Genomic DNA, 24,770 nt, shown 5'->3' on the forward strand with positions numbered 1-24,770 from the left:
CAGGGTCACTTCCTGTTGCTATCGCATCACTTCCTGATGAGTTGGGGGCATTTCCAAGTCACTTCTGGTTGTGTGTTTGGCACTTCCAGGTCAGTTATTGTTGTTTTCAGGTTCACTTCCTTTTGACTGGAGTGCATTTCAGGGTCACTTCCTGATGATTTTTGGGCTATTCTAATTCACTTCCTGTCGATTTTGGACCACCTCCTGTTGATCTTTGGCCACTTCCAATTGATTAAGGGTCATTCCATGTTCATTTTTGGGCTATTGAAATTCATTTCCTGTTGATTTATGATCACTTTATTATTTTGGGTGATACCCTCTCGATTTTCGGGCGATTCTGATTCACTTCCTGCTGATTTTGGGTCATATCCTGCTGATTTCAGGGCACTACTAGTTGATTTAGTGGAAATAGGTCAATGGGTCAAACCGTTTTGGCTGGGAAGAAACGCCATTGCAAATGAGCTACTATTTTACCTTCAGTTAATTTTACGAGAGTCAAATTTCACCACTGTAACAGTACTCGAGTAGATTTTTCTAGGTGTAATCTATTCCACCCCCGTCACACACGAGGACCACTCGGCAAAAACACGCCGTCATCCCGACGCGCGACTGCGACGTAAACATCCGAGGCGGCCGGCCCCTCCCCCACCTCCGCGCGCGCTCAGGAATGCGCGACCAGCTGCCGGAGGGAACAAAAAAAAAGCCGAGACGCGTAGCAAAACAGGAAATGCATCAGCGGGGCCCTATCGGAGGGCGTTATCGGGCCGGCGGAGAACCCGGGTGGCGCCTCGTGCCGATTGGCCGATCAAAGCGGCGGCCGGGGCCGGGAGGTCGGCGAACTCATCCGCAGAGGTTAGCGGCGGGCGCATCTGCCAAACTGGATTGATCCGTTAAAGTTACACATTCTTCACCCAAATATTGTCTTTATTCTCCTAAAGGTGCTATGAAGTGACTCTAAAATGGAAGAAATCCATCCAAAAATGAAAGTAGAAAAGCTGAGCTTTATTTTGCTATAGCGGATCACTTCCTGCAGTTATCAGGCTACTTTCTGCTAATATTGGGTCACTTCCTGTGGATTTGTGGACTTTTCAGGGTCACCTTTTGTAGATTTGGGGAATTTCAGGGTCACTTCATATTGGGTACTTCCTGTTGATTTGGGGGCATTTCGTGGTCACTTCCTATTCATATCAGGTCATTTCCTGTTGACACTAGGTCACTTCCTGTTTATTTGGGCATATTTCAGTGTCACTTCCTGAAATCAGGCTACTTCCTGTTAATATTGGGTCACTCCCTGTTGACACTGGGTCACTTCCTGTTTATTTGGGCATATTTCAGGGTCACTTCCTGTTGACATGGGTCAGTTGCTGTTTATTTGGATATATTTTAGGGTCACTTCCTATTGATATTGGGTCACTTGCTGTTTATTTGGATATACTTTAGGGTCACTTCCTTTTGATATTGGGTCACTTCCTGTGGATTTGGGGACATTTCAGTGTAATTTCATGTTGATATTGGGTCCCTTCCTGTTTATTTGGGGGTATTTCATGGTCACTTCATGTTCATTTCGGGTCACTTCCTATAGTTAACAGGCTACTTCCTGTTCATATCGGGTCACTTCCTGTGGATTTGGGGCCATTTCAGTGTCACTTCCTTTTGATATTGGGTCACTCTCTATTTATTTGGGGCATTTTAAGGGTCACTTCCTATTCATACCAGCTCAATTCCTGTGGATTTCCGAACATTTCAGGGTCACTTCCGATTCATATCAGGTCACTTCCTGTTGACACCGGGTCACTTCCTGTTTATTTGGGCATATTTCAGGGTCACTTCCTATTGATATTGGGTCACTTCCTGTAATCAGGCTACTTCCTGTTAATATTGGGTCACTTCCTGTTGGCACTGGGTCACTTCCTGTTTATTTGGGCATATTTCAGGGTCACTTCCTGTTGACATGGGTCAGTTGCTGTTTACTTGGATATATTTTAGGGTCACTTCCTATTGATATTGGGTGACTTCCTGTGGATTTGGGGACATTTCAGTGTAACTTCTTGTTGATATTGGGTCCCTTCCTGTTTATTTGGGGGCATTTCATGGTCACTTTATGTTCATTTCGGGTCACTTCCTGTAGTTATCAGGCTACTTCGTGTTCCCTGTGGATTTGGGGCCATTTCAGTGTCACTTCCTTTTGTTTTTGGGTCACTTCCTATTTCTTTGGGGCATTTTAAGGGTCACTTCCTGTGGATTTGCGAACATTTTAGGGTCACTTCCTGTTGACACTGGGTCGTCAAGTGACATTTCAGGGTCACATCCTGTGGATTTGGGAAAATTTTACGGTGACTTCCTGTTGATCCTGTTTATTTGGAGGCATTTCAGTGTTACCGGTTCATACAGGGCACTTCCTGTTGATTTGGGGGCCAGGGTCACATCATGTGGGTATTTCATGGTCATTTCCTGTAACTATTGGGTCACTTCCTCTAGATTTTGTGGCTTTTCAGGGTCACTTCCTGTTGATTTGGAGCCATTTCATGTTCACTTCCTGTTCATATTGGGTCACTTCCTATTGCTTTGGGGGGCATTTCAGGGTCACTTCGTGTTGATTTGGAGCCATTTAATGGTCACTTCCTGTTCATGTAGGGTCACTTCCTGTTGATTTGGGGGCACTTCAAGGTTACTTCCTGTTCCTATTGAGTCATTTCCTATTGATATTGGGTCATATTTTTGCCATATAATAATGGAGCTAAGAGAAAAACAGCTTTTTAGTGGCAAGTGTAAAAAAGTTCCAAAGTTGTAACGGCCAAAGCGCACGAGCTGTGCGCAATTAGTTTCACTGGTCGCCTCGATGGTTGGAGGCTATTGAAAGTGAGTTTTTGTTTACACGGGGGGAAATGGCGTGGCGGGGGTTGGTGGGTGACATAGATGGAAGGGATCATGAGAGTCAACAGCTGTTCATGCGCAAGGTAGAAGAGTTGTTGTTATCGCACACGTCTTTGTGGGTGGTTTGCTTGCTCGGTTGGTTGGGTGTGTTGAAATGCTGATGATCCTTTTCCTGACGTCTGCAGTAGCCGGCTGGACATGAAAACACGCACTTTGGAGACCGGCCGTCATCGGCCGTTGATGAGTTTTCACTGTTGCTTATTGGTCATTTCTAGGTTACCTGCTAAATATTTTGCTCACTTCCTGCTTTATTTGGGCATGTTTCCAGGCCACATCCTGTTGTTTTAGTTGGTTTTCAGGTGACTTCCCTGTTGTCGATTTCAAGGCATTTCGGCGTCCCCATTTCATGGTCATTTCCTGTAGTTACCGGGTCACTTCCTGCTGATTTTGAGGCATTCCGGGGACAGTTTCAGATGAATTTCGGCGACTTCCTGTTGATTTTCAGTCACTTCCTGTTGACTTAGGGGCATTTACAGCTCACTTGTTGATGTTGGGCCACTTCCTCTTGATTTTGGATCACTTCCTGATGATTTTGGGTCACTTCCTGTTGATTTTGGGGAATGTAAAGGTCACTTCCTATTGATTTTGGGACATTTACAGCTCACTTGTTGATTTTGGGTCACTTCCTGTTGAATAAAGATCACTTCCTGTTGATTTTGGGTCACTTCCTGTTGATTTTGGGTCACTTCCTGTTGATTTTGGGCCATTTACAGCTCCCTAATTGATGTTGGGCCACTTCCTGTTGATTGAGGATCACATTCCGTTCATGTTGGGCCACTTTCTGTCAATTGTGGGTCATTTCCTGATGATTTTGGGTCACTTCCTGTTGATTTTGGAGCATTTTCAGCTGACTTGTTGATGTTGGGCCACTTCCTGTTGATTAAGGATCATTTCCTGTTGATGAGCCATTTCCTTTTGATTTTGGGTCACTTCCTGATGATTTTGGATCATTTACAGCTCATTTCCTGTTGATTTTGGGTCACTTCCTGATGATTTTGGGTCACTTACTGTTGATTTTGGGCCATTTACAGCTCCCTTGTTGATGTTGGGCCACTTTCTGTTGATTTAGGGTCATTTCCTAATGATTTTGGGTCATTTCCTATTTATTTTGGGTCACTTCCTGTTGATTTTGGGGCATTTTCAGCCCACTTGTTGATGTTGGACCACTTCCTTTTGATTTTCGGCCACTTCCTGTCAATTTTGGGTCACTTCCTGATGATTTTGCGCCACTTTCTGTCAATGTTGGGTCACTTCCTGATGATTTTGGGCCACTTCCTGATGATTTTGGGCCATTTATAGCTCATTTCCTGATGTTGGGTCACTTCCTGTTGATTTTGGGTCACTTCCTGTTCATGATGGGCCACTTTCTGTTGATTTTGGGTCACTTCCTATTTATTTTGTGTCACTTCCTGGTTATTTAGGGGAATGTAAAGGTCACTTCCTATTGATTTTGGGGCATTGACAGCTCACTTGTTGATTTTGGGCCACTTCCTGTTGAATAAGGATCACTTCCTTTTGATGTTGGGCCACTTCCTGTTGATTTTGGGTCAATTCCTGTTGATCCTTCTTACTTATCAGAAACTTTAACCATCCGTAACTCTGGCAGGACTCTTTGCTCTACTGGCCAACTTCATTTGCACGTCCCGAGGTCCAAACTCAAACAGTGGGGAGACCGATCTTTTGCGGTTGCTGCACCCAGGTTATGGAATAGTCTTCCCCCTGAAATCCGCACCACTACAAATTTGGGCCTTTTTAAATCTCGTTTAAAGACACACCTTTTTAGACTCGCCTTTCCCCAAGATTAGTTTAGCCTGGTTGAATTTCTTTAGGGTTTTTAATGTTTTTGGATTTTATCAGGTTTATTGTTTTATTTGCTGTCTGACTTTAATCGTGACGCGTTGTTTCATTTCTTTTTTCTTCCTAATGTCATTGTATAATACTTTCTGCCTTTTATTTACCATGTGCCATGTTTGTCTTTGTTGTAAAGCACTTTGGGGACCTTTCGGGCTTTGTAAAGGGCTATATAAATAAGTTTGATTTGATTTTGGGGCCATTTACAGCTCCCTATTTGATGTTGGGCCACTTCCTGTTGAGTGAGGATCACATCCTGTTCAAGTTGGGCCACTTTCTGTCGATTTTGGGTCATTTCCTGATGATTTTGGGTCACTTCCTGTTGGTTTTTGGCCATTTACAGCTCCCTGGTTGATGTTGGGCCACTTCCTGTTGATTGAGGATCACTTCCTGTTCATGTTGGGTCACTTTCTGTTGATTTTGGGTCATTTCATAATGATTTTGGGTCACTTCCTATTTATTTTGGGTCACTTCCTGTTGATTTTGGGGCATTTTCAGCTCACTTGTTGATGTTGGACCACTTCCTGTTGATTAAGGATCACTTCCTGTTGATGGGCCACTTCCTTTTGATTTTGGGTCACCTCCTGATGATTCTGGGTCATTTACAGCTCATTTCCTGTTGATGGGCCACTTTTTGTTGATTTTGGGTCACTTCCTGTTGCTATCGGGCCATTTACAGCTCACTTGTCGATAGTGGGCCACTTTCTGTTGATTTTGGGGCACTTCCTGATGATTTTGGGGCATTACAGCTCACTTCCTGTTGATTTTGGGGGAATCTACAGCTCACTTGTTGATGTTGGGCCACTTTCTGTTGATTTTGGGGCACTTCCTGATCATTTTGGGCATTACAGCTCACTTCCTGTTGTTTTTGGAATTAGATTTTTGAATCTACAGCTCATTTGTTGATTTGGGGTCAACTGTTGATTTTAGGCCGATTATGGGTCACTTCCTGTTGATTCTGGGGCAATTCTAGTTTAATTCCTGTTGATTTTAAGGCAATTCTAAGTCACTCAAAGGTCAGTTCCTGTTGATTTTGGGGCAATGATGGCTCACTTCCTGTTGATTAAGGGTCACCTGTTAATTTTAAGGCAATTTTAGGTCAGGTCTTGGTCATTTTTGGCTGTTGATAGTTCACTTCCTGTTGATTTTGTGTTACCTGTTTATTTTGGGGCAATTATGACTCACCTCCTGTTGATTACGGAGCACTTCCAGGTCAATTCACGTTGAATTTGAGGCAACGATAGCTCACTTTCTGTAAATATACGGGCAATTCCAGTTCACCTCCTGTTGATTTCGGGTCACCTGTTGATTATGGGGCAATTACGGGTCACTTCCTGTTGACTTTGGGGCATTTCCAAGTCAAATTGGATCACTGCCACAGCCTCACCGCTTCAAACGGATTGGACTTTTAGCGCCGTGTACGTCAGGCATGGAGTTAATGAAATTTGGAACTATTTGTCAAGACGGACTTATTCAACTGGGCCGGCCGCAGTCGGTTGGGTAACCCGCTTCGCCTGAGGAAAATGTCAGTCACGGAACCCCACTAACAGGCGGGGAGGCCTCCCCTCGACCGCAAAGCCGGAGTGAGCGAGAGTAAATGCATTACAGCTGCAATATTAGCCGATGGAGGGAGGGAGCGACACAACACAACACTCTCCCACATGTGGACTTGATTAGCAACAATCTTGTTTTGTACCAACTGCTGCGAGAGAAAGTCTGCCGCAATTGAGCGCATGTTTGGAGCAAAACCAGCCAGATAATTAGGCTCAATATACTAGGGATGTCCCAGTCGCATATTTGGCTGTGCGAGAGAGACGCTTTGTCCAATTGACACGAGGGATGGGACGATACATTTCAACTCATGTTACGATGCGCGTCCATATGCCAGGGTCACAATAAGAAATCTTGTTACAAAATACTACGTTATTACCACTTTTGTTACAGTTGGATATGGAAACTTATGTTATCTAGCGCTAGTGATATACGTTGCTAAAATGAGGAAACCGTTTAAAACCAAACACTGTGGGAAAGCTAATGTTGATGGAAACCAAAATGCCCCCAAAATCAACAGGAAGGTACCTAATAGCAACAGGAAGTGACCACGAAATGCCCCCAAATCAACTGGAAGTGACCTTATAGCAACAGGAAGTGACCCGATAATAACAGGAAGTGACCCGGTATTGATAGGAAGTGACCCTGAAATGTGGCCCTCAAATCAATATGAAGCGAACTGAAATCAACAGGAAGTGATCCCAAAATCTCTGTAGATCAACAGGAAGTGATCCAATATCAACAGTAAGTCACCTTGAAACACCCCCAAATCAACAGGAAGTGACCCTCAAATGCCCTCTAATCAAAAGGAAGTAGCCTGGTCGCAACAGGAAGTGATCCCAATTTGTCCGCAAATCAACAGGAATTGACCCGATATCAACAGGAATTCGCATTAAAACACCCCTAAATAAACAGGAAATGACCCTCAGATGCTCCTAAAATGTCCCCAAATCAACAGGAAGTGACCCTAAAATGTCAACAAATCGGCAGGAAGTGACTCTGAAATGGCCACAAATAGGAAGTAACCTGGTCACAACAAGAAGTTATCCCAAAGTGTTCGCAAATCAACAGGAAGTGACCCGGTATCAATAGGAAGTCACATTGAAACACCACTAAATAAACAGGAAGTGACCCTCAGATGCTCCCAAAATGTCCCCAAATTAACATGAAGTGACCCTGAAATGCCCTAAAATCAACAGGAAGTGACCCTGAAATGCCCACAAATAGGAAGTAACCTGGTCACAACAAGAAGTTATCCCAAAGTGTTCGCAAATCAACAGGAAGTGACCCGGATTCAACAGGAAGTCACGTTGAAACACCACTAAATAAACAGGAAGTGACCCTCAGATGCTCCCAAAATGTCCCCAAATTAACATGAAGTGACCCTGAAATGCCCTAAAATCGACAGGAAGTGACCCTTAAATGCCCTCAAATCAATAGGAAGCGAACTAACATCAACAGGAAGTAACCCTTAAATGCCCAACAATCAACAGGAAGTGACCCAAAATTGACAGGAAGTGACCCTGAAATGCCCTCAAATCAATAGGAAGCGAACTGAAATCAACAGGAAGTGATCCCAAAATGTCCGCAGATCAACAGGAAGTGACCAGATATCAACAGTAAGTCACCTTGAAACACCCACAAATCAACAGGAAGTGACCCTCAGATGCTCCCAAAATGTCCCCAAATCAACAGGCAGTGACCCTCAAATGCCCGAAAATCAACAGGCAGTGACCCAATATCGACAGGAGGTGACCTTGAAATGCCTTCAAATCAATAGGAAGCGAACTGACATCAACGGGAAGTGATCCCAAAATGTCTGCATATGAACAGGAAGTGACCCGATATCAACAGGAAGTCGCCTTGAAACACCCTTAAATCAACAGGTGACCTGATATGACCGCAAAATGTTCCCAAATGAACAGGATGTGACCCTTAAATGCCCAAAAATCAACCTGGAAGTGACCCTGAATTGCCCTCAAATCAAAAGGAAGTGAACCTATTCAAACAGGAAGTGACCCTGAAATGCCCTCAAATAGAAAGGAAGTGGCACCATATCTACAGGAAGTAACCCCAAAATGCCTGAAAATCAACAGAAAGTGACCCGATGTCAACTGGAAATGACCTTATATCGAAGGGAAGTTACCCCTAAAAGCCTGATAACAACAGGACGTGACCTGATCTCAACTGAACGTGGTCCCATATTGATAGTGTGTTACTCTGAAATACCTGAAAAATCAACAGGAAGTGGCCCGATAGCAACAGAAGTGACCTGAAATGGGAAATGACCCAATATCTGTGGAAGGTAACCCCCAAATGCCTGAAAATCAACAGGAAGTGACTCAATAGCAACAGGAAGTGATCCAATATCAATAGCGTTACATTGAAATGCCTGAAAATCAACAGGAAGTTGCCCGATATCAAGAGAAGTGACCTGATATCGACAGAAAGTGACCCTGGAATGCCCGAAAATGAACGGGAAGTGATCCCAAAATGTCCGCAAATCAGGAAGTGACCCAATGTCGACAGGAAGTGACCTCAAAATGCCTGAAAATCAACAGGAAATGGGCCAATATCAACAGGAAGTGGGAAATGACCCTGAAATGCCTGAAAATCAATAGGAAGTGACCCAATATCAACAGGAAGTGCCCCAATAATGCCTGAAAATCAACAGGAAATGACCCAATAGCAACAGGAAGTGACCTGATATCAATTGGAAGTGGCCCTGAAATGCCTGAAAATCAATAGGAAGTGACCCAATGTTGACAGGAAGTGACCCCAAAATGCCATCAAATCATTAGGAAGTGAGCCCAAAATGTCCGCAAATCAGGAAGTGACCCAATATCAACAGGAAGTGACCCTGGAATGCTGATTGATCGTGTTCAAAATGTGGAAAGGAGACAGACTCACCAGCTGAACATAGGCCACTTTGTAGTCAGGGATCTTGACTCTCTGGTTAAGGTGATTCCTCTTCTTGTTGGAACCTGACCAGTAAGAAAAGCCGATATTACTCAGGTGAGACACAATCTTTACAGTCCCTTTATTTGGAAACTACAGCAATGATTTATACTGTTGTCAAATAAATTTTAGTTAAAAATCAAACAAAATCAACAGGAATTGACCCCATGTCAACAGGAAGTGATCTACTTTTAACAGGAAGTGACCCCGAAGCCCTCCCAATTCAACAGGAAGAGAACCGATATCAACGGGAAGTGACTCTGAAACGGCCCAAAAAAAATTTTTTTTTGTCAAAAGTTTGGTAAAAAAAAAATATATAGCGGAAAACACAGACAAGACTGAAAAAGCACTTTCTGCTCTTGCACTCCTCTTTAAAAGAAACTGCTGTATTCTAAGCCAAAACAACTGTTGTGTTTGATAGAACAATATGTCTAGATGCTGCCATAGCAGATTCATGGCGCACTTAGCCTCCGAACTATTTCTAAATTGTCCGTTTTACCCTGATAACCACCGTTTACAGACGTCGCGCAACCGTTTTTGTTTCAAACTAGCCATAAAAAGAATTATATTTATTATTCAAAATGTCTGTCATATTTAGCTTAGAATCATTAATTGATGTCTAAATTTTAGTTAAAAAAACAAACAAAAAAAAAACACTTTAAAATATGCAAGTAATTTTTAAAAACTTTTAAACGAATTACGTCACAATGAAAAATTTGGCGTCTGTAAAAAAGTCACAGATATCTACCTCATAACTACCGCTTAATTGTATTTTTTTTTGTTACTGTCGCATTTTCTCCGATATGTTAGATGATAAATAATCGATCCAAACAAATTAAATTGAAAAATAACGTTTAAAAGGGTAAATGTATGAAAAAGAACATCTCGACCACTCATTGATGTCTGCGATTTCTGCATCGCGACCCCTTGTTATATGACCATGTTTCACCCATAGAAAAGCGGAACTTCAAGTCACCCAATCAGGTGACTTGAAATTCCGCTCTAAGATCCCCAATTTGGCCAAATTTCAAAATTGTCCGAAATGCATGTGTGATACATCATTGGAAAGCTTAAAATGTCAATTTTCTGAGGGAAGAAAAAAATTGAATAGGAGGGCTTTTTTTTTTTTAAATTTAACAGCAAAACCCTATCTGGAGGTGAGAGCACGCGAGAGCAGAATTACAGACGCCATGACTTTAACGAGATTGTTTAACCAATATTAGACATCAATTAATGATACTAAGCTAAAAATTTCGAATAGTAAATATGATTACTTTCTTTTTATGGCTAGGTTGAAACAAAAGCGGTTGCGCGATGTCTCTAAATGGGGGTTTCCAGGGTAAAACGGACAAATTAAAAATAGTTCTGGGGTTTAATGCGACAAGAATCTGCTACGGCAGCATCTAGACATATTGTTCTATCAAACACAACAGTTGTTTTGGCTTAAAATACAGCGGTTTCTTTTAAAGGGGAGTGCAAGAGCAGAAACTGCTTTTTCAGTCTTGTCTGTGTTTTCCGCCATATGTAAATATTTATTTATTTATTTATAATAATAAATTATATAAATATATATATAAAATGATTTGTTTTTGGGTCGAAATTGGTAAATTTATGAGTTAATTTGGGGGGCCAAAATTGGTAAATGTTGGAAATTTATTTTGTCAAAAGTTGGGTAAAAAATTATATATGTATTATTATCTATCATAAATTATATAATTATACGAAATGATTATTTTGGGGTCAAAATTGTTGAATTTATATGTAAAATTTTTTTTTATTTTTGGAGCCAAAATTCGTGAATGTTGGGATTTTTTGGTCAGAAGTTGGGTAAGAAAAAAAAAATATATATATATATACACACACACACACACAGTATATATAGTTATACTTTTATAATAATTTATATAAATATTTATTTATATATATATTTATATATATATATATATATTTATTTATATAAATATTTATATCAAATGGTTATTTTTGGGTCAAAATTGGTAAATTTATATGTAAAAATTTTTTAATTTTTGGAGCCAAAATTCGTGAATGTTGTGATTTTTTGGTCAGAAGTTGGATTAAAAAAAAAAATGTATATATAGTTACACTTTTATAATAATTTATATAAATATTTATTTATATAAATATTTATATATATAAATATTTATTTATTTATTTATATAAATATTTATATCAAATGGTTATTTTTGGGTCAAAATTGGTAAATTTATAAGTTAAAAAAAGTTTTAATTTTGGGAGCCAAAATTGGTGAATGAAGGAAATTTATTTATTCATTTATTTTGTCAAGAGTTGGGTAAAAATTTATATACTCTATGTGTATTATCATTTATTTATTATAATAATGTATATAAATATACAAAATGATTATTTTTGGGTCAAAATTGGTGAATTTATATGTAAAAATTTGTTAATTTTAGGAGCTGAAATTGGTGAATGTTGGGATTTAAAAAAAAAAAAAATTTGTCAGAAGTTAGGTAAAGAAATTACACATTTATTATAATAAAAATGATCATTTTTGGGACCAAAATTGGTAAATGTTGGGAATTGTTTTTTTATAGTTGGGTAAAAAATGACATATATAAATTATTAGTTATATATTTATAATAATAATGTATATAAATATTAATACAAAATGACTATTTTGGGGTCATACTTGGTGAATTTTTAAGTAAAAAAAATTGTTAATTTTTAGGGCTAAAATTGGTGAAACTTGGGTAAAAAAAAATTTTGGGTCAAAATTTGTGAAGGTAAAAAATAAAAAAAAAAAAGTTTTCCGGGTGATATAAAAAGGAGAATTTTGTGTGTGTGGGGGGGGGGGAGTATGGTAAAAAAAAAAATTTGTTATTTTGGGGTAAAAATTGGTAAATCTTGGGTAGAAAATGGTTGAATGCTGGGTACCAATTTTTTATTTAATAATGAATTTTGCTAAAAATGCATTTTGGTAAAAAAGAAATTGGTTAAAACTGGTGTCTTGATCCCGAAGCCCTCCCTAATCAACAGGAAGTGAACCGATATTAACGGGAAATGACTCTGAAGTGCCCAAAATCAACATGAAGGGTTACTGCCAGATATTTGTGGGGTTAAAAAAACACTAACATATAAAAGACAATGGAGAAAAAAAGTAAAAATGTTGAACAAAAGCAACGTCAATCAAGTGCAAAATTGTGCCTTACGTCATTTTCTCCCCCCTCTTTGATAGCTAGAGTTCCTTTTTGCGCAGTAAAAAACAACAGCTGAAAATTCTCAAATTAATTATATTTGGAAACTTACATCATAAAAGGACTTGAATTAATTCATAAAATCAATTTATCGCCCAGCTGGAGATGATCATGACATCATGTTCTTTCTTGTCAGGGAGGACGGGTGGGTGGGGGAGGTGTCCAATCGTGTGTCAGCTTTGCATCATGCGAGTAAATCAAAATGCATTCCTTTTATAAAAAGAGTCCAAATGAAGTCAAATATGTATGACAGCGCAAGGACATGCAGGTTAAAACGTTTTTTGACCATCATTTTTTGGGGGGTGGGGTCAAAAATTATACCTATCATGGTTTATACATTTATAATAATATTTGATATAAATATTTATGCAAAATGATTAATTTTTTGGGTCAAAATTGGTGAATTTTTAAGTCAAAAACTTACATTTTGGGGCCAAAATTGGTCAATGTTGTACCAAAAAAATTGTTAATTTTGGGGGCCAAAATGTGTGAATAATGGGTAAAAACAGTATATTTTTGGTCAAAATTGGTGAACGTAAGGTGAAAAATAATTGCCAATTTCTGGGGCCAATATTGGTAAATGTTGTGGTAAAAATTGGTGAATGTTTGGTTTTTAAAAAAAAGGTTATTTTTTTTACCATTATTTTTTGGGGGGTTTAAAGTTAAATATAAATGGGTATAATATAAAAAAGTAAAATATAATGTATATTTATAATGGATTATTATTTAATTGATATAAATATTTATGCAAAATGATTTTTTGGGGGTCAAAATTGGTGAATTTGTAAGTTTAAAAAAATATTTTGGGGCCAAAATTGGTGAACATTGGATAAAAAAAAAACAAAATCAAACTAAAATTTTTTCCAAAATCGATGAATGTTGGGTTAAAAAAAAAAAAAAAAAAAAAAATTGGGGGGGCCGAAATTTTGTTGATTAATGGGTAAAAACAGTATATTTTTGGTCGAAATTGGTGACTAAGGTAGACAAAAATTGTTTTTGGGGCCAAAATTGGTGAATGTTGGGTAAAAAAAGTTTTTTTAAGGTCAAAATTGGTGAATGTTGGGTAAAAAAAGAAAACACTACATTTTTGGGTCAAAATTGGCAAATGTAAGGTAAACAAAACTGTTAGTTTTTGGGGCCAAAATTGGTGAATATTGGGTTTTTTAAAAAAGTCCCACATTTTGGTCAAAATTGGTGAATGTTGGGTTTTAAAAAGGTTTTTTTGGTCAAAATTGGTGAATGTTGAATTTTTAAGAAAAAAACATTGTTGGTCAAAATTGGTGAATTATGGGTAAAAACCTTTTTGTTAAAATTGGTGAATGTAAAGTTTTAAAAAATGGTTAATTTTTGGGCCCAAAATTGGTGAATAATGGTTTAAAAAAACTTCCATATTTTGGTCAAAATCGGTTAATGTTGGGTTTAAAAAACGTTGGGTTTAAAAAAAAAAAAAAACATTTTTTGGTCAAAATTGGTGAATGTTGGATTTTAAAAGAAAGGTTATCGTTGGGTTAAAAAAAGAGGTAGGAGTAATTGTTTGCTGAAAGAGTTGAATGTTGGATACATAATTGCTCATTTTAGGCCAAAAAGATTCGTTTTGAGTCAAAAGAAAATGGTGATTTTTTTTTCGGTCACAGTTGGGTATAAAAAAAAAAAAAAAGAAATTTAAATTTTTGGATAAAGTGGGTGAATGTTTAGGACGAAATTGGACATTATTGGTCAAAAAAGGTACCTGCAGGGTTTAAAAAAATATCTGGGGAATGTTTGACATAAAATGAGATATTTTTGGTACAAAAAAATTCTGTCAAATTATTTTAAATATTGATAAATTATTTTAAAATTTTGGTCAAAATTGGTGAATGTTGGTTACGAAAGTGCTCCTTTTGGCCAAAAAGGCTCATGCTGGGTTTTTTTTCCCCCAAGACTGTGATTTGGTGGTAAAAATAATTGTCAATTTCTGCTCAAAACGATTACTTATTACTTTGACTTGAGTCCAATTTGACTAACGTAACAGTACTTGATTAAATTTTGGGGGGGTGTTTCCACCCTATAACTGAAATGTTGGGTAACAAACAATAAAACATAGGGACACGAGCGTGAAAAACATTGGGACATCAGGTAATCCTTTCCAAAGACAGGCAACACTAGCACTCCCACTTTGGCAGACTCGTATCACATTACAAATCCCAGAGCAGAGGCGTATCCATGGCAACTCCTTCCAAAATACCAAGACGGGCAGACGAACGGACGGACGGACGGGGTCCTTTGCGACCCGTGGTCTTTTTTTTTTTTTTTTTTACTGCCGTTGGGTTGAAATGCTCCAGTCGGGCAGAGATAAATAGACAAACGGCTTTCATTTTAATTTATAAATCAACTCATTGGCTGCCACTGACGGCATCTCACCAGGTTGGACTAAGGGGTAAAAGCATTTTGAGTCCAAAACTGGTGAATTTTGGGTAATAAATGGTTCATTTTTGGGGTCAAAATTAGTGAATGAGGTGGGTCATTTTTGGTAGAAGAGGGTGAAAGTTGGAAACTTAATGATTCTTTCTTTGGATCAAAATTGGTGAATCTGGGGTAGAAATTGTTGACCGCAGGGTAAAAAAAATGTTTTTGGTAAAAAGGAATTTTGAGGAAAAGCAAAAAAGGGGAAATTTGTGGGTAAAATTTGAGCTGTTGGGTAAAAACAAAGCTCATCTTTTGGTCAAAATTGGTGAATGTTAGGTTTAAAAAAAAAGTATATTTTTTGGTCAGAATTGGTGAATGTAAGGGGAAAAAAAGGTTAATTTTTGGGGCCAAATTGGTGAGTGTTGGGTAAAAATTGTTTATTTTTCGGTCAAAATTTGAGAATGTTGAATTAAAAAATTGCTAATTTTTGGGGCCAAAATTGTTGAATATTGGGTAAAAACTAAATTTTTGGTCAAAATCAGTGAATGTTGGGTAAAAAGACTATAATTTTTTGGTCATAATTGGAGAATGTAAGGTAAAAAAAATGTTAAATTTTTGGGGCCAAAATTAGTGAATGTTTCGTTAAAAAAAAAAGTTCATTTTCTGGTTAAATTTGGGGAATGTTGGGAAAAATGTTTTTTTTTTGGCCAGAATTGGTGAATGTTGGGTAAAAAAAATATTAATTTCGGGGGCCAATATTGTTGAATGTTGGGTAAAAACAATAATTCTGGTCATAATTGGAGAATGTAAGGTAAAAAAAAGGTTAACTTTTTGGGGCCAAAATTGGCGAATGTTGGGTTTAAAAAAGTTCTTTTTTTTGGTCAAATTTGGTGATTGTTGGGTAAAAATTGTTTATTTTTTGGTCAAATCTGGTGAGTGTTGGGTAAAAAAAAAAAAGTTAATTTTTGGGACCAAAATTGGTGAATATTGGGTTAAAACAGTATAATTTTTTGGTCATAATTGGATAATGTAAGGTAAATACTTCTTGGGCCAAAATTGGTGAATGTTGGGTTTTAAAAAGTTCATTTTTTTGGTCAAATTTGGTGATTGTTGGGTAAAAATTGCTTATTTTTGGTCAAAATTGGTGAATGTTGGGTAAATTATTATTTTTTTGGTCAAAATCTAATTTTTTGGGCCACAATCGTTGAATAACGGGTAAAAACAGTATATTTTGTCAAACTCGGTGAATGTTCGGTAAAAAAATTTGAATTGAAAAAAAAAAAGTTTGGGGGGCCAAAATTGGTGAATGTTGGGTTAAAAAAAGGGGGTGGGGATTTTGGGTTGAAACAGCTGAATGTTAGATACAAAATTGTTGTTTCTGGATCAAAATTGGTGAATATTGGGTAGAAACTGTTGAATGCTGGGCAAAAAAAATAATTTTGGTAAAAATGAATTTTTGGTTAAAAAAAATGGGTAAAAAGTTTATTCTTGGCTAAAATTTGTGATGGGTTAAAAAATGTTTCTATTTCAAAATTGGTGAATTTTGGGTAGAAAAATGGTTGAATGCTTGGTGATTTTTTTTTTAATCGTTTTTGTAAAAAGGATTTTTTGTTAAAAAAAAGGTAAATAAAAAGTGGTGATGTTGGGTTTTAAAAACGGTTAATATTTTGGTCAAAATTGGTGAATGTTGGGGGGCGTTGAATGCAGGGTAAAAAAAATTTGGTTAAAAAGGTAAAAAAAAAAAAATGCTCAAATTTAGTGAATATTGGGTTAAATAATCAGTAAAATTTTTGGTCAAAAATGGTTGAATGCTGAATCTAAAACAAAAAAAATTGGGGTTAAAAAGGCTAATGTTAGGTAAAAAGGGTTTTTTTTTTGGTTAATGAAAAAAAAGTGTTGGGTAAAAAAAAAAAAAAATCAGGTCAAAATTGGTGAATGTTGGCTAAAAAGAACATTTTTGGTCACCAAAAAAGTTTGGCCCAAAAAATATATTTTTGAGTGACACTTAAAAGGTAACTTCCAACCCCTCCCACTTCAAACAGATCAATGGCACTGAAACATGATGAAAAGTCAACTCACCAAACTGTATCCTGGTGCGCACTTCTGCCACTGGAACATTATAGATCTTCTCCAGGTAGTTTTTGATGTCATACTTTGTCATCCTGTCATCACAAAAGAGGTTTGGTTCATTATGGGAGTTCCAAATGGTTTGGGTATCTAGCATTGCCAACGGCAGCCAGAGAGTAAATAGCAGCAGCTCTGATTTGATTGGCTTCATCAAGCCGCGACCTTCAACTCTCACTGGAACAGTTTGTGGCCGGTGGGTGACATGGATGGATGGACGGACGGGTGGGTGACAGAGATGGGTGACATGGTTGGACGGACGGACGGACGACAGATGGGTGACATGGATGGACGGATGGACGGGTGGGTGACATGGATGGACGGACGGGTGGATGGACGGATGGGTGGATGGACGGATGGATGGACGGATGGGTGACATGGATGGACGGATGGGTGACATGGATGGACGGATGGGTGAGATGGATGGGTGGGTGAGATGGATGGATGGATGGATGGGTGGGTGAGATGGATGGATGGATGGATGGATGGGTGGGTGAGATGGATGGATGGATGGATGGATGGATGGATGGACGGATGGATGGATGACGGATGGGTGACATGGTTGGACGGATGGATGGACGACGGATGGGTGACATGGATGGATGGATGGGTGGATGGATGGATGGGTGGATGGATGGACGGATGGGTGACATGGATGGATGGGTGGATGGATGGGTGAGATGGATGGATGGATGGATGGGTGGGTGAGATGGATGGATGGATGGATGGGTGAGATGGATGGATGATGGATGGATGGGTGACATGGATGGATGGATGGATGGACGGATGGATGACAGGTGGGTCACATGGATGGACGGACGGATGGGTGACATGGATGGGTGGGTGGATGGATGGACGGATGGGTGACATGGATGGATGGGTGGGTGACATGGATGGATGGATGGATGGATGGACGGATGGATGGACGGATGGGTGACATGGATGGATGGACGGACGGATGGGTGACATGGATGGTTGGATGGATGGATGGGTGAGATGGATGGATGATGGATGGATGGGTGACATGGATGGATGGATGGATGGACGGATGGACGACAGGTGGGTGACATGGATGGACGGATGGGTGACATGGATGGACGGACGGATGGGTGACATGGATGGATGGATGGACGGATGGACGGACGGATGGGTGACATGAATGGTTGGATGGGTGACATGGATGGATGGATGGATGGATGGATGGATGAGTGAGATGGATGGATGGATGAGTGAGATGGATGGATGGATGGATGGATGGGTGACATGGATAGATGGATGATGGATTGACGGCATTGAGTTTCATGGGAATGTGTTTCCTACCAACATGATAGTGATAAAAGTAAACAAACATTGGAATGAACGGACGCCAAACTCTGAGCGCATCTAAAACAGCAAATCTTGACTGGGATGGCGAATGAACCAGCGCCGTCAATAGCAGCCAATGAGCTAACAGACACGATTCAATTGTAAGATGCCTGTCAGTTCCTTTTTGTGACACCTTTCTAAATCAATCCATTCTTGGCAGGTGCATATCGGTAATCTTTTGGGATACAAAGTATCGCGATATAACAATAGCCACGTTTACATGCTGACTTTTATTCATACCGATTCAAATCATTCCGAATGGAAATTTCACATCAGCTGTTTACATGTCACTTCATCTATTCCGATCCAGCGTTTACATGTGACTGCCTTTATTCCGAAAGGACGTTTGACAACTGCCGTCTGACATGCGCAGATGAATCAAAACAAAGCGTCACGTTGCAAAACATGGAGATCGATTGTCAGATCAGCTGCTGTTTTAACTTTTCGAGTGGAAACAAAACTTCAGAATGATACGCCGTTCATTGAAAAAGTTGTGTGGGTGCGCTGTGCGTGTGCTTGGAAGCCATGTTGCAAGTGACGTTACTGACGTCACCACGTCAGTACGGAGCATGCGCAGAAAGAACGCAACCAGACACCATTCCGCTTCCCTGTTTACATGATATAATTTTACTTCTAATCGGGTTGGGAAAAGGAATATTCCACCCCTGTGAATCGGAATGAAATTCCATTCGGTTTGGGCCTGTTCATTCCGATTGAGGTGTTTATATGGAACACATTTATTCGGTTTGAACAAATATTCCGATTGTAATTGGAATATTTGGCTCCATGTAAACGTGGCAAGTGTTTCGATATATTGGGTATACAGTCAACCGAGGATTCCCTGTATGTGTATATATATATATTTTTTTAATGTGATAAAGGTACAGTATCGGTCGGGAGTCCAAATTTGGCATCGGCGCAACACGAGTTGTATCATGATGAAATTCTGTCACGCTTTCAAGACGGCGTATACTCGCGTGGTGACTATCAAGCACTTTATTGGCGGCGTTTGGGAAGTGCTCTCAAAGCCAATTGGCTAAATTGATTAGTGGTTAAAAGCCTGGCTTCCTCCCTCCGGTGGACGGTGTACGTTTGCCGGCGTGAGCCGGGACGTTTCCCGTGTAGGGTTTCACTGCTCGCGATCGATACAAGCAGATAGCTAATTGGCTCGAGACCCGTTTCCGTTCTTCCCACTTTTTAGGTCGCGAAAGGATTTGTTGGAAAAGATCCCCGCACATTTAATATTCTGATTTTTCTCTCCGTCCCCTTTTTTAAAACCATCATCGCAATTTCCCCATTTTCAAGTATAATATCACTATTTGTGATCTAGTTTGTGCGTTAGTTTGCAACATTTGAAGAGATGGTGCATTGTGATATATTGTCACTATATAAGTGGTTAAATTTGATGCATATTGGCAATAATTCATGAAACAATATATCGCCTAGTAAAATTTGTGATCTCGACCATGATGCCTTTGTTTTTCACTCATTCTGTGGAAGTATTTAGGACAGATTGTTTTTGTTTGTCCCGCCACTCTGTCATTGGTACATACAGATTAAGCCGTCAGACAATCCCACGTGAAATTCAGCCGACGCTTTTGACCTTTCAAGATTGTAAAAAGCGGCGCGGAAGATTAAGAGTATCGCTTCCACCGACTTTGGGACGCTCGAGTTACACCTTTGCTCTACGAGTACAAGGTAGGTGAAAGGTCACGGCCCAAAAAAAAAATGTCGAGTGATGGTAAATCGGGTCCAATCTTGTCATTTTTGGAAGATCCAAATCAGGTGAAAAAATCTGGTTTTAAAATATGTATGTGTAAATATATATAGATATATATATTAGGGCTGTCAAACAATTAAAATTTTTAATCAAGTACAGCTTAAAAATTAATCGTAATTAATCGCAATTCAAACCATCTATAAAATATGCCATATTTTTCTGTAAATTATTGTTGGAATGGAAAGATCAGACTGATATATACATTCAACATACGGTACATAAGTACTGCATTTGTTTATTATAACAATAAATCAACAAGATGGAATTAACATTATTAACATTCTGTTAAAGTGATCCATGGATAGAAAGACTTGTAGTTCTTAAAAGATAAATGTTAGTACAAGTTATAGAAATTTTATATTAAAACCCCTCTTAATGTTTTCATTTTAATAAAATTTGTAAAATTTTCCATCAAAAAATAAACTAGTAGCCCGCCATTGTTGACGTCAATAATTACTTACCCAATGCTCATGGGTGCTCAAGCCTATAAAATCAGTCACACCCAAGCGCCAGCAGAGGGCAGCAAAACTCCATAAAACAATTAACAAGTGGGCATTTCACTCTACTGTCATTTAAATCTGTCTGAGCGGGACATGTGCGTTAATTGCGTCAAATACTTTAACGTGATTCATTTAAAAAATTAATTGCCGCCCGTTAACGCGATAATTTTGACAGCCATAATATATATAATAAATATATTTATATATATTATTATTAGGGCTGTCAAACTATTAAAATTTTTAAACAAGTTAATTAGAGCTTAAAAATGAATTAATCGTAATTAATCGCAATTCAAACCACCTATAAAATATGCCATATTTTTCTGTTAATTATTGTTGGAATGGATTGATAAGACACAAATCGGATATATACATTCAACATACGGTACATAAGTACTGTATTTTTTTATTATAACAAATCAACAAGATGGCATTAACATTAACATTCTCTTAAAGCGATCCATGGATAGAAAGACTTGTAGTTCTTAAAAGATAAATGTTAGTACAAGTTATAGGATTTTTATATTAAAACCCCTCTGAATGTTTTTATTAAAATTTGTAAAATTTTCAGTAAAAAAATGAACTAGTAGCTCACCATTGTTGATGTCAATAATTACACCATGCTCACTCATGGTACTAACCCATTAAATCAGTTGGACCCAAGCGCCAGCAGAGGGAGCCAAACACCAAAAAACAAGTAACAAGCGGGCATTACACTGTACTGTCATTTTAGTCTGTTTGAGCAGGGCATGTGCGTTAATTGCGTCAAATATTTTAACGTGATTCACTTAAAAAATTAATTACCGCCCGTTAATGCAATAATTTTGATAGCCCTAATATATATATATATATATATATATATAGATACACACATAGATGTTTGTTGTTTTTAAGTATGAACTCATTGGTTGTCCTTGATGGCTATAGACATCCAATCCATTTGGACTGTGAGACCCAAGATTGCCCCAACATCAACAGAAAATGGCCCAAAATCAACAAAAACTGGACTGGAATTGCCACAAAAATTGACAAAAAAAGACCCGGGAACAGCCCAAAATGAACAGGAAGATCAACAGGTGATCAGGGTCAACAGGAAGTGAACTAGTATTGCTCCAAAATCAACATAGACCTGGAGTTGACCCCCCCCCCCCCCCAAAAAAAAAATCAACAAAAAATGACCCGGGAACAGCCCAAAATTAACAGGAAGTGACCTATAATTCTCCCAAGATCTAAAGGTGACCAAAGTCAAAAGGAAGTGAACTAGAATTGTCCCAAAATCAACAGGAAATGACCCAAAATTGACATGAACCGACCTGGAATTTCCCCAGAAACAACAGATAACCCAAGATCAACAGGAAATGACTGAAAATCTACAAGAAATCAACAAGAACTGGCATGGAATTGCCAGAAATTCAACAACAAAAAAATGACCTGGGAACAGCAAAACAAAACAAAACAAAGCAAAAAAAAAACAGGAAGTTACTTATAATTGTCCCAGAATCAAGAGGAAATGACCCCATAATTAACAAGAACCGGTCTGGAATTGCCACAAGATTAAAAGGAACTGACTAGAGCTGCAACGATTAATCGATTAACTCGAGTATTCGATTAGAAAAAAATATTCGAATAAATTTTATTGCTACGAGTATTTGTTTAAATAAAGTTGAATTTTAATGGTTTGTTTTGAAAGTGTTTGCATTGTTTTATTGATTAGGGTGGATACACTGCCCTCTGGTTTGCCTCATTTCACATGACTGAATCCAACTGCTCCCTGTTAAGACCAACGTAAGCTAAGTTTTTGTTTGAGATGTTTTTTAATGCATTCATAATTTAGTTTATAAGTAAATTTAGCTGTTTTTATTGGAATATGTGTCTGAATCATTTGTTAAGAGTATTGTACAAAAAACAACAAAAAACCTGAAAAAATTTTTTAGCATTTTACAGCATTTAAGCTAGTGCACTTTTGCTATGTAAGTTAGCCAATTGTTCTTTTGTTGTACATATATCCTTTTTTTTTTTTTTTTTTTTTTTTTTTAAATACCGTTTGAGGCTCAGCTCAGGTATTTTAATTCTTCATGTTTCTATTCCGATTACTTGATTATTCGAACTAACTAGATCATCGATTAATCGACTACTAAAATAATCGATAGCTGCAGCCCTAGAAATGACCCAGAATCAACAGGAAATGAACTAAAATCAACAAAACGGCCTGGAATTGCCACAAGATCAACAGGAAATGACCCAGAATCAACAGCAAATGACCTAAAATCAACAAGAACTAGCCTGGAATTGCCACAAAAATAAAAAAAATTACCCATGAACAGGCCAATATCAATAGGAAGTGACCCAAAATCAACATGATCCAACCTGTTTTTTCCTCAGAAATAACCCAAAATCAACAGGAACTTCCCTAGAACTCCCCAAAAAGAAACAAAAAATGACCTGGGAACAGCAAAAAAAATAAATAAATAAATAACATGAAGTGACCTATAATTGCCCCAAGTTCAACAGGTGACCAACGTCAACAGGAAGTGAACTACAATTGATACAAAATCAAGAAGAAATGACAAAAATTCGACAAAAACAGACCTGGAATTTCCTCAGAAACAACAGATAACCCATAAACAACAGGAAACCCCAAATCAACAAGACCTGGCCCGGGAATTGCCTCAAAAACAACAACAAAATGACCTTGTTCAACAAATGTATCAACAAAAATGCATATCCTAACTGAGGAAAAGTTAGGACACCCTACCACCTACTAGCTCGTGTTACCCCTTTTGGCTGAAATCACTTCAGTGAGACGCTTTTTGAAGCCATCTACCAGTCCTGGACATCTGTCTGAAGAAAGTTTGCCCCACTCCTCAACACAGAATACTTTCAACTGCAAGATGTTTGAGGGGTTTCTTGCATGTACAGCCTGTTTCAAGTCACCCCACAGCATCTCAATGGGATTAATGATACACGATAGAATTCACGGTGGATTCTATGATGCTGAGCTGGCCAGGTCCTGCTGTAGCAAAGCATCCCCAAACCATGACGCTTCCACCTCCATGCTTCACAGTTGGTATGAGGTTCTTTTCCTGGAATGCTGTGTTAGGTTTAGGCCAAACATGTCCTCTGTTCTGCGGTCCAAAAAATTTTAGATCCATCAGTCCAAAGAACATTATTCCAGAAGTCCTGGTCTATGTCTACATTCACTCTGGCAAAATACAGTCTGGTCTTCATGTTCTTCGTGAAGAGCAAAGGTTTCCTCCCATGAAGGTTACACTCGTGAAGTCTTTTTCTGATTTTAGAGGCTTGCACTTTCACATCAACAGTAGCAAGAGCCTGCTGTGATGACATTTTAGGGTTTTTGGAGACTTTTAGCATCTTGCGGTCTGCTCTCGGGGTGAACTCGCTTGGACGGCAAGACCTGGGATTGTTGGCAGTTGTTTTGAATGTCCTCCACTTGTAGGCTATTTTTTGAACAGTGGAATGGCTGATTTTATATTCTTCTGAGATCCCTTACTAGACTCATAAGTGTCTACAATCCTCTTTCTGAAGGCCCCAGACGACAAAAAAAAAAAAAAAAAAAAGGAACCAACAAGTTGCTACCAAAATCTTCCACCATAATAGTATCTCAGTTAACTCTAAGGCTACCATTGACAGTGCTCGACGTTCAATCCATTTAGACCGGAACGTTTGTTCATTCAAAACCAGAGCATTCACAGTCATTCGGTCCGATTTTCAGGGCATTTACATGTCACTTGCTGTTCATTTTAGGGCATTTACTAGCGGCGTGCGAAATTTCCGATTCTTAGATTATTCGCGATTTGGCCGCGGAAGATTCGAGAACGATTCACAAACATCCAAATTCCGATGATTGAATTATATACTGGGACAAATAAGTACAGTGCCCTCTAGAGGCGTTCAAAATTTCCAATTCTTAGATTATTCGCGATTCGGCCGTGGAAGATTCGAGAACGATTCACAAACATCCAAATTCCGATTATTGAATTATACCAGGTAAAGCGGAAATAAAACACAGTCAGCGCGGTCTTCGGGACGCAATGAGGAACGGACCGAGAGTAAATATCATGTGCA

The 24,770-nt window shown here is 38.6% G+C and overlaps 1 protein-coding gene across 1 annotated transcript in view; it reads right to left on the bottom strand.

Moving 5' to 3' along the window:
• The window catches only part of mrpl23 (mitochondrial ribosomal protein L23), a 68,024-nt gene that overhangs the window by 13,034 nt on the left and 30,220 nt on the right, over positions 1–24,770 (bottom strand). Inside the window, exons 3-4 of the mRNA XM_057835658.1 lie at positions 16,995–17,077; positions 9,247–9,320 (exon numbers count right to left, since the gene is read on the bottom strand). Of these exons, the coding sequence (XP_057691641.1) occupies positions 9,247–9,320; positions 16,995–17,077 (157 nt within the window). The remainder of the gene's footprint in view (positions 1–9,246; positions 9,321–16,994; positions 17,078–24,770) is intronic.

Source organism: Corythoichthys intestinalis, chromosome 5 (assembly GCF_030265065.1).
Source record: "Corythoichthys intestinalis isolate RoL2023-P3 chromosome 5, ASM3026506v1, whole genome shotgun sequence".
In the NCBI taxonomy this organism is placed as follows: domain Eukaryota; kingdom Metazoa; phylum Chordata; class Actinopteri; order Syngnathiformes; family Syngnathidae; genus Corythoichthys; species Corythoichthys intestinalis.